The 14,159-nt window shown below is 38.7% G+C and overlaps 1 protein-coding gene across 1 annotated transcript in view; it reads left to right on the forward strand.

Annotated features, from left to right (window-relative positions):
• The window catches only part of LOC101107056 (cytochrome P450 2C19-like), a 45,767-nt gene that overhangs the window by 12,825 nt on the left and 18,783 nt on the right, over positions 1 to 14,159 (forward strand). The window contains exons 4-6 of the mRNA XM_004020051.6: positions 5,458 to 5,618; positions 6,799 to 6,975; positions 13,103 to 13,244. Coding sequence (XP_004020100.3) covers positions 5,458 to 5,618; positions 6,799 to 6,975; positions 13,103 to 13,244 — 480 coding nt within the window. The remainder of the gene's footprint in view (positions 1 to 5,457; positions 5,619 to 6,798; positions 6,976 to 13,102; positions 13,245 to 14,159) is intronic.

Genomic DNA, 14,159 nt, shown 5'->3' on the forward strand with positions numbered 1-14,159 from the left:
CCACCAGTCTATCCTAAAGGAGATCAGCCCTGGGATTTCTTTGGAAGGAATGATGCTAAAGCTGAAACTCCAGTACTTTGACCACCTCATGAGAAGAGTTGACTCACTGGAAAAGTCTCTGATGCTGGGAGGGATTGAAGGCAGGAGGAGAAGGGGAAGACAGAGGATGAGATGGCTGGATGGCATCACTGACTCGATGGACGTGAGTCTGAGTGAACTCCAGGAGTTGGTGATGAACAGGGAGGCCTGGCGTGCTGTGATTCATGGGGTCGAAAAGAGTCGGACACGACGGAGAAACTGAACTGAACTGAACAGATCCTCACTTTCCTTCATTCTTACTGGTCCCAGACATCCATACTATCCTAGTTCTGAGAGCACCCCAAGTTATTTAAGACAGAAACCATTTCCTAAAGAAGCCCCTGAAAAGTCAGTTCATTGGATACATGCTTCATCCTTCTCTTTCTTGCAATGGAGCCTTCACCACCTTGGCCATTCTCTTCCAGCATTGAGTTGTGCCAGGTTGGGGGAGTTGCTAATACAGGAAAAATGAAATTGCACTGCTATAAGTTTTAATATGGCTATTCCTAGCTGTGTACTCATCTATGGTACTGCAACACTTTACTGGATTCTGAAAACCTCATTAAAATTTTTACTGCATTTATCATTTCTAAATCAGTGTTTCTATGGGAGAACAAGGGCTAGGTCACCATCTTCCTGATGTCACTCTGTCAGTATATTTTTTATTCAAGTAATTATTAATCTATAGATATGAACATTTTATCTCTCCACATTATGAATTTTCATTGATTATTTCATTGCAGCAATTTTGTGTTATAGATCTCCTACCAAAAAAGAAAACTTTTCCTCTAATGTGATTTCTTTACTGGAAATATGATAATTTAGATTTAAATGATGCATTTAAAACTGATTGAAATATACTATTCTGTTGCTAGCTACACAGAACAATATCCCAGATGTTCACATAGGGCAACTCTGCCCAAATAATTCATTTTTGATCTGAAAGGAAATGATTAACATTTAATTCCTAAGGAGACAATTTTAAAAAAATTTTCATAATTTACCTTTTCTGCTTCACTTACCTCAGATTTATATTTGAAATCGAAATTTTACATTTTATTCATATTTTTCTATGATCCAGCATATGTTGGCAATTTAATCTCTGGTTTCTCTGCCTTTTCTACATCCAACTTGTTCATCTGGAAGTTCTCGGTTCATGTACTGCTGAAGCCTAGCTTAAAGGATTTTTTGGGTGACAGAATTCTGCTTCATTGACTCTGCTAACGTTTTTAACTGTGTATTGTTGTTTAGTCCCTTGGTTGTGTCTGACTCTTTGCGACCCCATGGACAGCAGCATGCCAGGCTTCCTTGTCCTTCACCATCTCCTGGAGCTTGCTCAAACTTATGTTCATTGAGTCAGTGATGCCATCCAACTATCTGGTCTTCTATCATGCCCTTCTCCTCCTGCCTTCAATCTTTCCAAACATCAGGGTCTTTTCAAATGGGTCAGTTCTTGGCATCAGGTGACCAAAGCATTGGAGCTTCAGCTTCAGCATCAGTCCTTCCAAAGAATATTCAGGGTTGATTTCCTTTAGATTGACTGATTTGGTTTCCTTGTAGTCCAAGGAACTCCCCCACAGTCTTCTTCAACACCGCAGTTCAAAAGCATCAACTCTTCCACATTCAGCCTTCTTTATGGTCCAACTCTCACATCCATACATTACTACTGGAAAAACCATAGCTTAGACAAGGTGGAATTTTGTTGAAAAGTAATGTCTCTGTTTGATACTATGCTATCTAGGTTTGTCAAAGCTTTTCTTCCAAGGAGCACACGTCTTTTAATTTCATGGCTTCAGGCACCATCTGCAGTGATTTTGGAGCCCCCCAAAATAAAGTTTGTCACTGTTTCCATTGTTCCCCATTTATTTGTCATGAAGTGATGGACCCAGATAGTATGATCTTTGTTTTTTTAATGTTGAGTTTTAAGCCAACTTTTTCACTCTGCTCTTTCACCTTCATCAAGAGACTCTAGTTCTTCTTCACTTTCTGCCATAAGGGTTGTGTCATCTGCATATCTGAGGTTATTGATGTTTTTCCCAGCAATCTTGATTCCAGCTTGTGCTTCATCCAGCCCAGCATTTCCCATGATGTACTCCGCATAGAAGTTAAAGAGGCAGGGTGACAATAGACAGCCTTGTCATACTTATTTCCCAATTTTGAAAAGTCCATTGTTCTATGTCCAGTTCTAACTGTTGCTTCTTGACCTGCGTACAGGTTTCTCAGGAAGCAGGTGAGATGGTCTGGTATTCCCATCTCTTTAAGAATTTTCCAGTTTGTTGTGATCCACACAGTCAAAGGCTTTTGGTGTAGTCAATAAAGCAGAAGTATATATTTTTCTGGAATTCTCTTGCTTTTTCTAAGAGCCAACGGATGTTGGCAATTTGGCCTCTTGTTCCTCTGCCTTTTCTAAATCCAACTTGAACATCTGGAAGTTCTTGGTTCACATACTGTTGAAGCCTTGCTTGGAGAATTTTGAGTATTATTTTGCTAGCATGTGAAATGAGTGAAATTGTACAGTAGTTTGAATATTCTTTGGCATTGCCTTTCTTTGGGATTGGAATGAAAACTGACCTTTTCCAGTCCTGTGGCCACTGCTGAGTTGTCCAAATTCACTGGTATATCGAGTGCAGCACTTTAACAGCATCATTTTTAAGGATTTGAAATAGCTCAGCTGGAAGTCCATCACCTCCAGTATCTTTTTCACACAATGTTTCCTAGGGCCCACTTGACTTCACACTCCAAGATGTCTGGCTCAAGGTGAGTGACCATACCATCGTAGTTATCTGGGTCATTAAGATCTTTTTTGTATTGTTCTTCTGTGTATTCTTGCTACCTCTCATAATATCTTATGGCTCGTGCCATTTCTGTCCTTTATTTTGACCATCTTTGCATGAAGTGTTCCCTTGCTATCTCCAATTTTCCTGAAGAGATCTCTAGTCTTTCCCATTCTATTGTTTTCCTCTATTTCTTAGCATTAATCACTTAGGAAGGCTTTCTTATTTCTCCTCGCTATTCTTTGGAACTCTTATTCAGGTGGGTAAAATTTTCCCTTTCTCCATTGACTGTGTGGCTCACAACAAACTGTGGAATGTTCTTAAGGAGATGGGAATACCAGGTCACCTAATATGGATTGACTGGTTTCATCATCTTGCTGTCCAAGGGACTCTCAAGAGTCTTCTTCAGCACCACAGTTCCAAAGCATCAGCTCTTCAGCTCTCAGCTTTCTTTATTGTCCAACTCACACGTCTATACATGACTACTTTAAAAACCATAGCTTTGACTATATGGACCTGTGTGGGCAAAGTGATGTCTCTGTTTTTTATTTTTTATTATTTTTTAAATATAAATTTATTTATTTTATTTGGAGGTTAATTACTTTACAATATTGTATTGGTTTTGCTGTACATCAACATGAATCCGCCACAGGTATACATGTGTTCCCCATCCTGAACCCCCTCCCAACTCCCTCCCCATACCCATCCCTCTGGGTCATCTCAGTGCACCAGCCCCAAGCATCCAGTATCACGCATCAAACCTGGACTGGCAATTCATTTCATATATGATATTATACATTTTTCAATGCCATTCTCCCAAATCATCCCACCCTCTCCCTATCCCACAGAGTCCAAAAAACTGTTCTATACATCTGTGTCTCTTTTGCTGTCTCACATCACTCATTATCAGAGAAATGCAAATCAAAACCACAATGAGGTACCATTTCACGCCAGTCAGAATGGCTGCAATCCAAAAGTCTACAAGCAATAAATACTAGAGAGGGTATGGAGAAAGGGAACCCTCTTCCACTGTTGGTGGGAATGCAAACACTCTCTGCTTTTTAAAACACGGTCTCACTTTGACATAGATATTCTGCCAAGGAGCTAGCATATTTTAATTTTGTGGCTGCAGTCTCTGATTTTGGAGCTAAAGAGCATGAAATCTGACACTGTGCCCACTTTATGCCAGTCTATTTGCCATGAAAAGATAGGAACAGATGCCATGATCTTAGTGTTTTGAATATTGAGTTTTAAGCCAGGTTTTTTCACTCTCCTCTTTCACCTTCATCAAGAAGCTCTTTAGTTCTTCTTCACTTTCTGTCATTAAAGTGGTATCATCAACACTGAATATGCTTTGGAAGGACTGATGCTGAAGCCGAAGCTCCAATACTTTGGCCAACCCAATGCAAAGAGTTGACTTATTGGAAAAGACCCTGATGGTGGGGGAAATTGAAGGCAAGGGGTGACAGAGGAGGAGATGATTGAATGATATCACTGACTCAATGGACATGAGCTTGAGCAAAGTCAGGGAGATAGCGATGGACAGAGAAGCCTGGCGTGCTGCAGTTTGTGAGGTCACAAAGAGACAGACATGACTTAGTGACTGAACAATAACAACAATTTATATTTTAGACAAGAAACCCATTTTATAAAAAGTTATTTTTCTTGTTCTCTTTTATTTTATTTGTTTTTTTTTTTTTAATTGGAGGATTTTTGCTTTACAATGTTGTGGTGGCCAACATTGTTCATTTGTATTAGTTTTTTTCTCATACAGCATGGATACTTGCTGCTTTTTAAATTAACCTCCAAATAAATAAATAAATTTATATTTTTAAAAAAGACCAAAAAAATCTGTTCCTTTAAATACATGAAATCACCTACAGTCTCTGTTTAACTTCCGTGTTGATTCTAGGGATGATTCTTTCAACTATTCATTACATAAAGCATTTTGAGGTTCTCAACTATTCTCTTTTTTTCTTTATCAGTGCTTTATTTTCTACAGGCTTTGCAAACAGATAATATTCAGCGCTGATAAATTTAGGTTATTAAATGATATAAAAATAGTCTTTTAAACTGTTTTCTTTCTTTCTTTTTTTTTTTTTTTTCCCCTTCAACTTAACAGGCCCCTTAGGTGAAAAGAGTATATGTTAAAGCAGTGGATTTTAATTGATTTTTTTTTTCCAAAAACAATATTTACATAGGTGAATGTAGGTGAAATGACCTACTCAGGTTAAGGTAAAAGTGATGTGTTGATTTTATGCGTGTGGAATACTTTGCTATTAAGGCAATTAGCTGGTAAAATATTGCTTTGTGAAAATGGTAGTCACTCGGTTGTGTCTGACTCTTTGCAACCCCATGGACTATCCATGGAATTTTCCAGGCCAGAATACTGGAGTGGGTAGCCTTTTCCTTCTCCAAGGGATCTTTCCAACCCAGGGATCGAACCCAGGTCTCCCACACTGCAGGCAGATTCTTCACCAGCTGAGCCACAAGGAAGCCCAAAATATTGCTTTAGAGTTTCTAAAATTACCTTTACCTGTTATCTTAAATACAAATGTCTCGTGTATGTTTTAATGATGTGTTTAAATTGTTTGTTATTCTTTAGGGTTGCCCTGTGACCCCACTTTCATCCTGGGCTGTGCTCCCTGCAATGTGATCTGCTCCATTATTTTCCAGAACCGTTTTGATTATAAAGATCCGATTTTTCTAGATATAATGGAAAAATTGAACGAAATCCTCAGGATTCTGAGCTCTCCATGGGTTCAGGTGAGGCCCACGTCCTTTCTTCTCTGGGAATCATTTCTGCTCTTTTCTCCATGAGGTCCAGATACACCAAGCTGTGAGGTTAATGTGTGAACAGCACAGTCCTGCCCAGAGCTTAGCATCACGGAGTGCTCATCTGTGGACAATGGTGGAGCCCTTTAACGATAGACAGGAAAATTTGTGCCCAGAATACAGAATTGTAATTCAGTCCTATTGACACTGTTCAGTGGTTTCCCCACCAATTTTCAAAGCCATTTTCCATAAACTATTTTGGTAGCTTCCTCAAAGGATGCCTGCAGCAGTAGAAGGACATCCATGTCCTTCTGGAAAGCCTTCCATTGCCCACAAGCCTTGTCACCCAGTCATCACTTAAGGACTTCTTTGGCATATTAAGTTCGCAGAAATATCTGTGTTTGGAAAGGAAAAGAATGTCTCCTTCAACGGGGGAGAGTACTGCCAGGGGACACTGACTAGGATAGGAGTGTTTGGTGCTTCAATTGGCATCTTAACTGACAAGGTAATTGCTTTGGGGATGACAAAGGTGATTGGGGTTGTTTGGTGTAGGAACCACAAACCAACATCACAGGTGTACCTTTGCTGAGCTGACATGTTCTGCCCTCTACCTAAAAGACAATGATGTGACCTTGCAGAGGTCACTTAATTGCTCTGGGGGCCAGTGACTTTATCACACTGAGTTAAGTTTCGTGGTTTTTAGTATTCTTTCAGTCCTCAAATATGATCTTACATTTGAGTCTATGAGACAACAGTAGAAACATCCGGGACCAGCTCTGGACTGTATATCAGATTGTCCAAACTCTCTTGACTACTGTCGTTTGTCATCTACAAAATGTGAGTCATAGTATTTCATGCCATCCCATATTTCATGGTAGAAGGGAAGATTGATATAACAAAATGAGATAATTTTATAACAGTGCTTTTATACTATACATATAATACACGATTATAGGAAATGATTATCATATTTGATACCTGGTCAGAATGTTCTCCCTCATAGATATCTGTCAGTATAGCAAATTATGTATCTGTAAGGTAAGAATTTCCCTCAATACAGAGACCATATTATATTAATACTTATAACACCATTTCTGACAAGGTTTGGTCATATGGTATAGAAGTATTATTAAAGTGATCTTTATTTAATAAACAATTGTTTCTCTCCTAGGTTTGCAATAGTTTCCCTGCACTCATTGATTATTTACCAGGAAGTCATAACAAAATAATTAAAAATGCTGCTGATTTAAAAAGTTATGTGTTGAAGAAAGCAATGGAACACAAAGCATCCCTGGATATTAACAACCCTCGGGACTATATTGATTGTTTCCTGATCAAAATGGAGCAGGTGAAATGTTAATAATCTGACCGATTGTACATTCTGTGGTTCATTGACTAGTTCTGTATTTATCAGAGTTATTTTAATGGTCAGGGAAGCAATGCTGTCAAGCAGTTTAAATACATATTGTGTGCATGATAAGTAGAAAAATTGATCCTGCTCTTTGTGAAATAAGAATCTACCCAAAGAGAGACAGAATGACACCTCAGGTGAAATGTAAACAATTACAAACAAATTGTTGTTTATTCACTAAGTTGTATCCTATTATTTTGAGAAAATACAAAATATCACGCTGTAATATGAAGATGGTCATGGTAATTTCACACACTGTGTGAGGGAATGGAAAAGAATGACTTAAGGCAGCTGACCTTCCTGTATGTCCAGTGGTTGGAAATATAACAATATATTTGCATTGAAAGACAGGGGAGGGAATTTCAGATGGGTATATTCAGATGGGTGTATTCAGCAGTGCAGAGAAGTGTGATGGGAAAGAGTAGGTGGATGGAAGAGAGAAACCTTAATTGAGTGTAAAGTAAAATGGATTGACATAGATACGGAGTTGGAAGTTGGTGTCTGTGAGCACCATTTGTGGAAAAGACTGTTTCCCACATGAATCATCTTGACATCCTTGTTAGAAATCAGTTGACTCAAAATGTGGGGGTTTATTTGTGTAATCTCAATTCTATTTTGATAATCTCTGTCAGTCCTTACGTCAGTATCACATCATCTGGCGGTCTTAATTATTAGCTTTGTAGTTAGTTTTGAAATTGAGATGTCCTTTAACTTTGTTGTTCTTTCTAAAGATTGTTTTGGCTTTTGTGATCTCTTAAACTTCCATGTGGATATTAGAATAAACTTGTCAGTTTATACCAAGAAAGTGATTTTGCTAGGGATCGCAAAATTTTAGTGAGCCTATGCCTCTGGACTCAACTTCATGTGTGTTCCTCAGTGTTTTTTTTCCCTCCTTAGATGGGGCAGGAAAGCGAGAGTGGGCCAGAGCTGGGAATTTCACTTCTCCCACAGCTAGAGCTAACTGGATGGGATATTTCTCTATCCTCAGTTTGGTTAGTGTCTGATAAAACCCCAGCAGGTGAGGCTCTGGTTAACTAGCTTCTCTTGAGGACAGGCCTTCTTAAGACTTTATTTGGCTACTCAGTCTTGCAATATCTTTTTTCTTCTTTCACATTCAACATATTTGTGTATTTGGGTCTTAAGTGACTTTCTTGTAGACAATGTAGATTTTTATTTCTAATTTGAGGAATTAATATATTAAACATATAACATATTAGCTTTAGATGTACAACATAAAGATTCAATATATGCATGTATTGCCAAATGATCACCAAGATAAGTCTAATTAACATCCATCTCACATATAACTGCATTTTTTTCTTGTGATAAGAATTTTTAAGATTTACCCTCCTAGCAACTTGCAAATTTGCAATATAGTATTAACTACAGTTATCATGCTGTGTAGCATATTCCTAGGACTAATTTATATTTTACAACTGGAGGTTTGTACTTTTTGCCCACGTTCATTCATTTTGACCTCTCTTCATCTCTGAGTCACCAACGTGTTCTCTGCATTTATGAGTTCAGATTTTTATTTTATAGTCCACATATGTGTGCATGCTTAGTCGCTCAGTTGTATCCAACTCTTTGTGACCCCATGGACTGTAGCCCACAAAGCTCCTCTGTCCATGGGATTCTCCAGGCAAGAATACTGAATAAGTTGCCATTTCCTACTCCAGGGGATCTTCCTGACCCAAGGATCGAACCCAAGTCTCTTGTGTCTCCTGCTTTGGTAAACAGATTATTTACCACTGCACCACTGGGAAAGCCCATAGTCCACGTATACGGTGAGATAATATGATATTTTATTTTCTCTTCCTGATTTATTCCATTTAGCATAATGCCTTCAAGTCCCGTCCATGCAATCATAAATGGCAGGATTTCCTTCCTTTTATGGCTATATTATATTCCATTATAAATAGGATATTTATCTACACAGTTTATAATGATTAGATGTAGTGAATGATTTACTTCAGTGTACTACTTTTTATTGTAAAAAGTACTATACCAGAAAGTTTCTGGTAAGTTTTTAAATTTTTGTGGTATTGTTCTTTTAGCTCCTGAATTTCTATTGGTTCTTTATTACAATGCTGTTCTCATTATTGATATTCCCTAATTGTTCTCATACTTTTCTGATATTCTTAGTTCCTCATACATTGCTTCCTTCATCTCTTTGCACATACCTAAGACATCTATCTTATAGTTTTTAATCTAGTAAATCCATTGTCTGGGTTTCCTCAACAGTGGTTTGTGTTAATTTTTTTTCAGTTGTTAATGGACCATACTTACATGATTTATATAATGTAATGTGGTAACTCTGGAAATAAGATTTTACACTCTTCTAACAATTGTTATTGTTATTTGATGAAGATTGTATTAATTCCTTTGTGTAGTAACTTTTCTAGATTATTTTTGCCAAGACTATTTTCTTATCTTGTGTGGTCACTTGACTCTCTGTTCTGTTATCTCCATAGTCAGATAGTGACCTTACAGAGATTCTCTTAAATACCTGTACCTAAATGTAAATGGGAAAAGAAAGCATTCTCTTTATGTTTTCAATGAAAGTCATGGAGATAGAAACAATGGCTGCTTTCTGTGCCAGCCTCCAATGTAGAAGAATGTGGTCCAGTTTCCTGTTCTGAGATCTGCTGGCTACACCACAAAAAAAGTCCACACTCTCCATAACTGTCTGCCTTGTAACTGGGTTATGAGGAATGTTAGTCAGCATGGGAGATGTCACATTTATCAGACACTGCACTTAAGCACATCAGCTGCAAGTGTCTAACTAGTTTCCAGAGTCCCAAAGTAGTTGCTCAGACACTTTGTGTGTGGCCAGTTGTTATTTCAGTGGAGGGATGGATTTTTGAAACTTCCTATCTGCCTTCTTTGTGACATTAAGTCAGTAATGCTATCATAATAATACTGAGTGCTTTTGATCTATATCAAGGAAAGTTTTTTATTTGTATGCATGCTAAGTCACTTCGGTACTATCTGTGGACTGCAGCCTGCCAGACTCCCCTGTCCATGGGATACTCCAGGCAAGAATACTGGAGTGGGTTGCCACACCCTCTTCCAAGAGATCTTCCGAACTCAGGGATCAAACCTGTGTCTCTTCTATCTACCTGCACTGGCCAGTGGGTTCTTTACCACTAGCACCACCTGGGAAGCCCTTTATTTATATAGGTTTTCTTTAATCTTTCAACATTGTTTTATATAATTCCTTTCAGCAGTATTTTCTATAGCCTAAGAATGATAGGCTATGTACACATAACGACTTTATCTTCAAATCCAATTCAAGAAATCAAAATACTAGTACTGTTTTATGAGTTCACTGCCTTTCTAACTGACGTTAGAATAGTTTTGAATTGACAAGCTTATAGCTTGTGTAAAATCAAAGACGATAACTTTTTCTAAAAAGTATACTCATTCAGAGTGTTTGGTCTCCCTTGAGGGTGTTTATTACTTAATATTAGACATGGCACTGGACCACTGGAGGTTGCAAATGCATCGTGAAATTAATACTGGCCTAAGGACAGGTTCACAGTGTTTTTGCATGTTAGCAGTCCCTTCTACTCAGTATTTAAAACAGCCTGCTCACTTTTACTTGTCAAGTGCTTTTTATGTTTGTTTGTTTTAATTCTGTGAAAAATGCCCTTGGTAATTTGATAGGGATTACATTGAATCTGCAAGGAGATCCAACTAGTCCATTCTGAAGGAGATCAGTCCTGGGTGTTCTTTGGAAGGAATGATGCTAAAGCTGAAACTCCAATACTTTGGCCATCTCATGCAAAGAGTTGACTCATAGGAAGACTCTGATGCTGGGAGGGATTGGGGGTAGGAGGAGAAGGGGATGACAGAGGATGAGATGGCTGGATGGCATCACCAACCTGATGGATGTGAGTCTGAGTGAACTCCGGGAGTTGGTGATGGGCAGGGAGGCCTGGTGTGCTGCAATTAATGGGGTCGCAAAGAGTTGGACACGACTGAGTGACTGAACTGAACTGAACATTGAATCTGTAGATTGCCTTGGGTAGTATAGTCATTTTCACAATATTGATTCTTCTGATCCACGAACATGATATATCTCTCTATCTGTTTATGTCATTTTTGATTTTTTCATTGGGATCTTATAGTTTTCTGAGTACAGATCTTTTGCCTCATTAGGTAGGTTTATGCCTAGCTACTTTATTCTTTTCGGTGTGATGGCAAATGAGTCTGTTTCCTTGATTTCTCATTCTGATCTTTCATTGTTAGTGTATAGGAATGAAAGAGATTTCTTTTCTATGTATTAATTTTGTATCCTGCAACTTTACAAAATTCATCGATGAGTGCTAGTAGTTTTATGGTAGCATCTTTAGGATTTTCTGTGTATAATATCATGTATAATACCATTGGTTGCAATGTGGTGGGTGCGTGCTCAGTCATGTTCAATCCATTGGTTATTTAATAACATATTGTTCAGCCTCCATTTGTTTGTGTTTTATACATTTTTTTCTGTAATTGATATCTAATCTCATAGCCTTGTGGTTGGAAAAGTTTCTTGATATGATTTCAATTTTCTAAAATTTACTGAGCTTTGATTTGTGACCTAAGATGATATCCTGGAGAATGTTCCATGTGTGCTTGACAAAATAAAGTGTATTCTGTTGCCTTTGAATGGAATTTCCAATTAATATCTAAGACAGTAAGTTTATCTAGCCTAATGGGGTATTTAAGGCTTGTGTTTCCTTAATTTTCTGTCTGGATGATCTGTCCAGTGCTATAAGTTTAAGTTGCCTACTATTATTTTGTTAGTATAGATTTTCCCTTTAATGGATGTTAACATTTGCCTGGGAGAAGGCAATAGCAACCCACTCCAGTACTCTTGCCTGGAAAATCCCATGGATGGAGGAGCCTGGTAGGCTGCAGTCCATGGGGTCGCTAGGAGTTGGACACAACTGAGCGACTTCACTTTCATTTTCACTTTCATGCATTGGAGAAGGAAATGGCAACCCACTCCAGTGTTCTTGCCTGGAGAATCCCAGGGATGGGGGAGCCTGGTGGGCTGCCATCTCTGGGGTCGCAAAGAGTCAGACACAACTGAATTGACTTAGCAGCAGCATTTGCCTGACACACTGAGGTGCTCCTATGTTGGGTGCATATGTACTTATAATTGTTACATCTTCTTGGATTGATCCTTGATCATTATGTCCTTCCTTGTCTCTGGTAACAGTCTTTATTTAATTTATTTGTTTATCTTTATTTATTTGGCTGTGCCAGGTGTTAGTTGTGGCATTCAGGATCTTCTAATTGTGGCATGTGAACACTTAGCTGCAGCATGTGAGATTTAGTTTCCCATCTAGGGATCAAACCTGGGCCCCCTGCATTGGGAGTGCAGAATCTTAGTCACTGGACCACCAGGGAAATCCCAGTCTTTATTTTAAAGTCTATTTTGTCCGATATGAGTATTGCTACTCCAGCTTTCTTTTGATTTCCATTTGTATGGAAATCACTTTCAATCTATCAAATACTTGTTTTGAGTAAGAAAGAGGAAGTGTACCAGTAAGCTTCTATTTATATCTTGCTGGCAAAAAATTAAGCTGCATAGCCTGAAAGTGAATGTGTTAGTCACTCGGCTGTGTCTGCCTCTTTGCAACTTCACGGACTGTAGCCCACCAAGCTTCTCTCTGTCCATGGAATACTCCAGGCAAGAATACTGGAGTGGGTAGCCATTCCAATATCCAGGGGATGGAGAAGCTATTGCCTTCTCCAGAGGATCTTCCCTACCCAGGAATCAATTCTGAGTCTCCTGTATTGCAGGAAGATTCTTTACTATCTGAACCACTACCTAAATGCAGAAAAGGCTGATGAATGGAACTTTTAAGCAAATGAGGAATAAGGCAGGAGAAAATGACATTTAAGTCAACTGATCTATAGTATTTTGTTTTTCTACACAGTGGTTTTTTCCCTATAATTGCCCAGCAGTTTGTATGTTGCCTTAACTTTAAAACACCATGAGCTATTTTGGATTAAGGGCAATTCTGATAAACTAGCTTGTCAAACAATTTTATCAAATCATTCCTAGGAAAAACAAAATCAACAATTGGAGTTTACTTTGGAAAACTTGACAACCACTGTATTTGATTTGTTTGGAGCTGGGACAGAGACGACAAGCACCACTCTGAGATATGGGCTCCTCCTGCTGTTGAAGCACCCAGAGGTCACAGGTATGGTTCATGGTGAGCAGGGTGACTGCAGAAGAGATATTGGAAAGAGACTGGGAGTGTTTTCCATCTTGTTGCTCTTACAGAATTATGTAAATCTCTGTTTGAGCAGCTTAATGTTTTCAGATTTAATGAAGGGATGGTATTGGGACATCTTTACATAATACAGGAGGATGACAGACAGAAGTGAAACACTGTGGAAAATAAAAGCAATAAAGCAGCATCTGGATTTCATGGGAGGTCATGTGTAGCAGGCACTCCCAGCATGAATTGGCCTGGGGCTGCATAATGTGTTTATTATGGAAAGGCCAATTTGTTGCCACCTCATTCTGAAAATGCAATGTTATAAAGCTTTCTAGAGGGAAAATGGAAGCACTCCTTGCTGCTGCTGCTGCTGCTGCTAAATCGCTTCAGTCCTGTCCGACTCTGTGTGACCCCATATGGCAGTCCACCAGGGTTCTCTGTCCCTGGGATTCTCCAGGCAAAAATACTGGAGTGGGTTGCCATTTCCTTCTCTGGATACTCTCCTTCAGTTCAGTTCAGTTCAGTCACTCAGTTGTGTCTGACTCTTTGAGACCCCATGAATCGCAGCACACCAGGCCTCCCTGTTCATCACCATCTCCCGGAGTTCACTCAGACTCATGTCCATAGAGTCCGTGATACTGAAGCCTAAATGGAAATCCTAGAAATTCAGTGGGTGGCCAGATATAATGTCTACTTTCTGGGAAGTGATATAAAAATTTAGATTCACAAGAAATTGTACTATTCAGGTTTAAGGTGCCTGTAAAGGTATTTTATTAGTCCAGAAGTCTGGTTCTAGAGAAACAGTGCTTGCCAAAATAAGAACTTTGGTAATCTATAGTTTTATCTTTTACAAAGAACATTATATAAGACATTTACATTTAAAGAGTTATGATT

This window comes from Ovis aries, chromosome 22 (assembly GCF_016772045.2).
Source record: "Ovis aries strain OAR_USU_Benz2616 breed Rambouillet chromosome 22, ARS-UI_Ramb_v3.0, whole genome shotgun sequence".
Classification (NCBI taxonomy): Eukaryota; Metazoa; Chordata; class Mammalia; order Artiodactyla; family Bovidae; genus Ovis; species Ovis aries.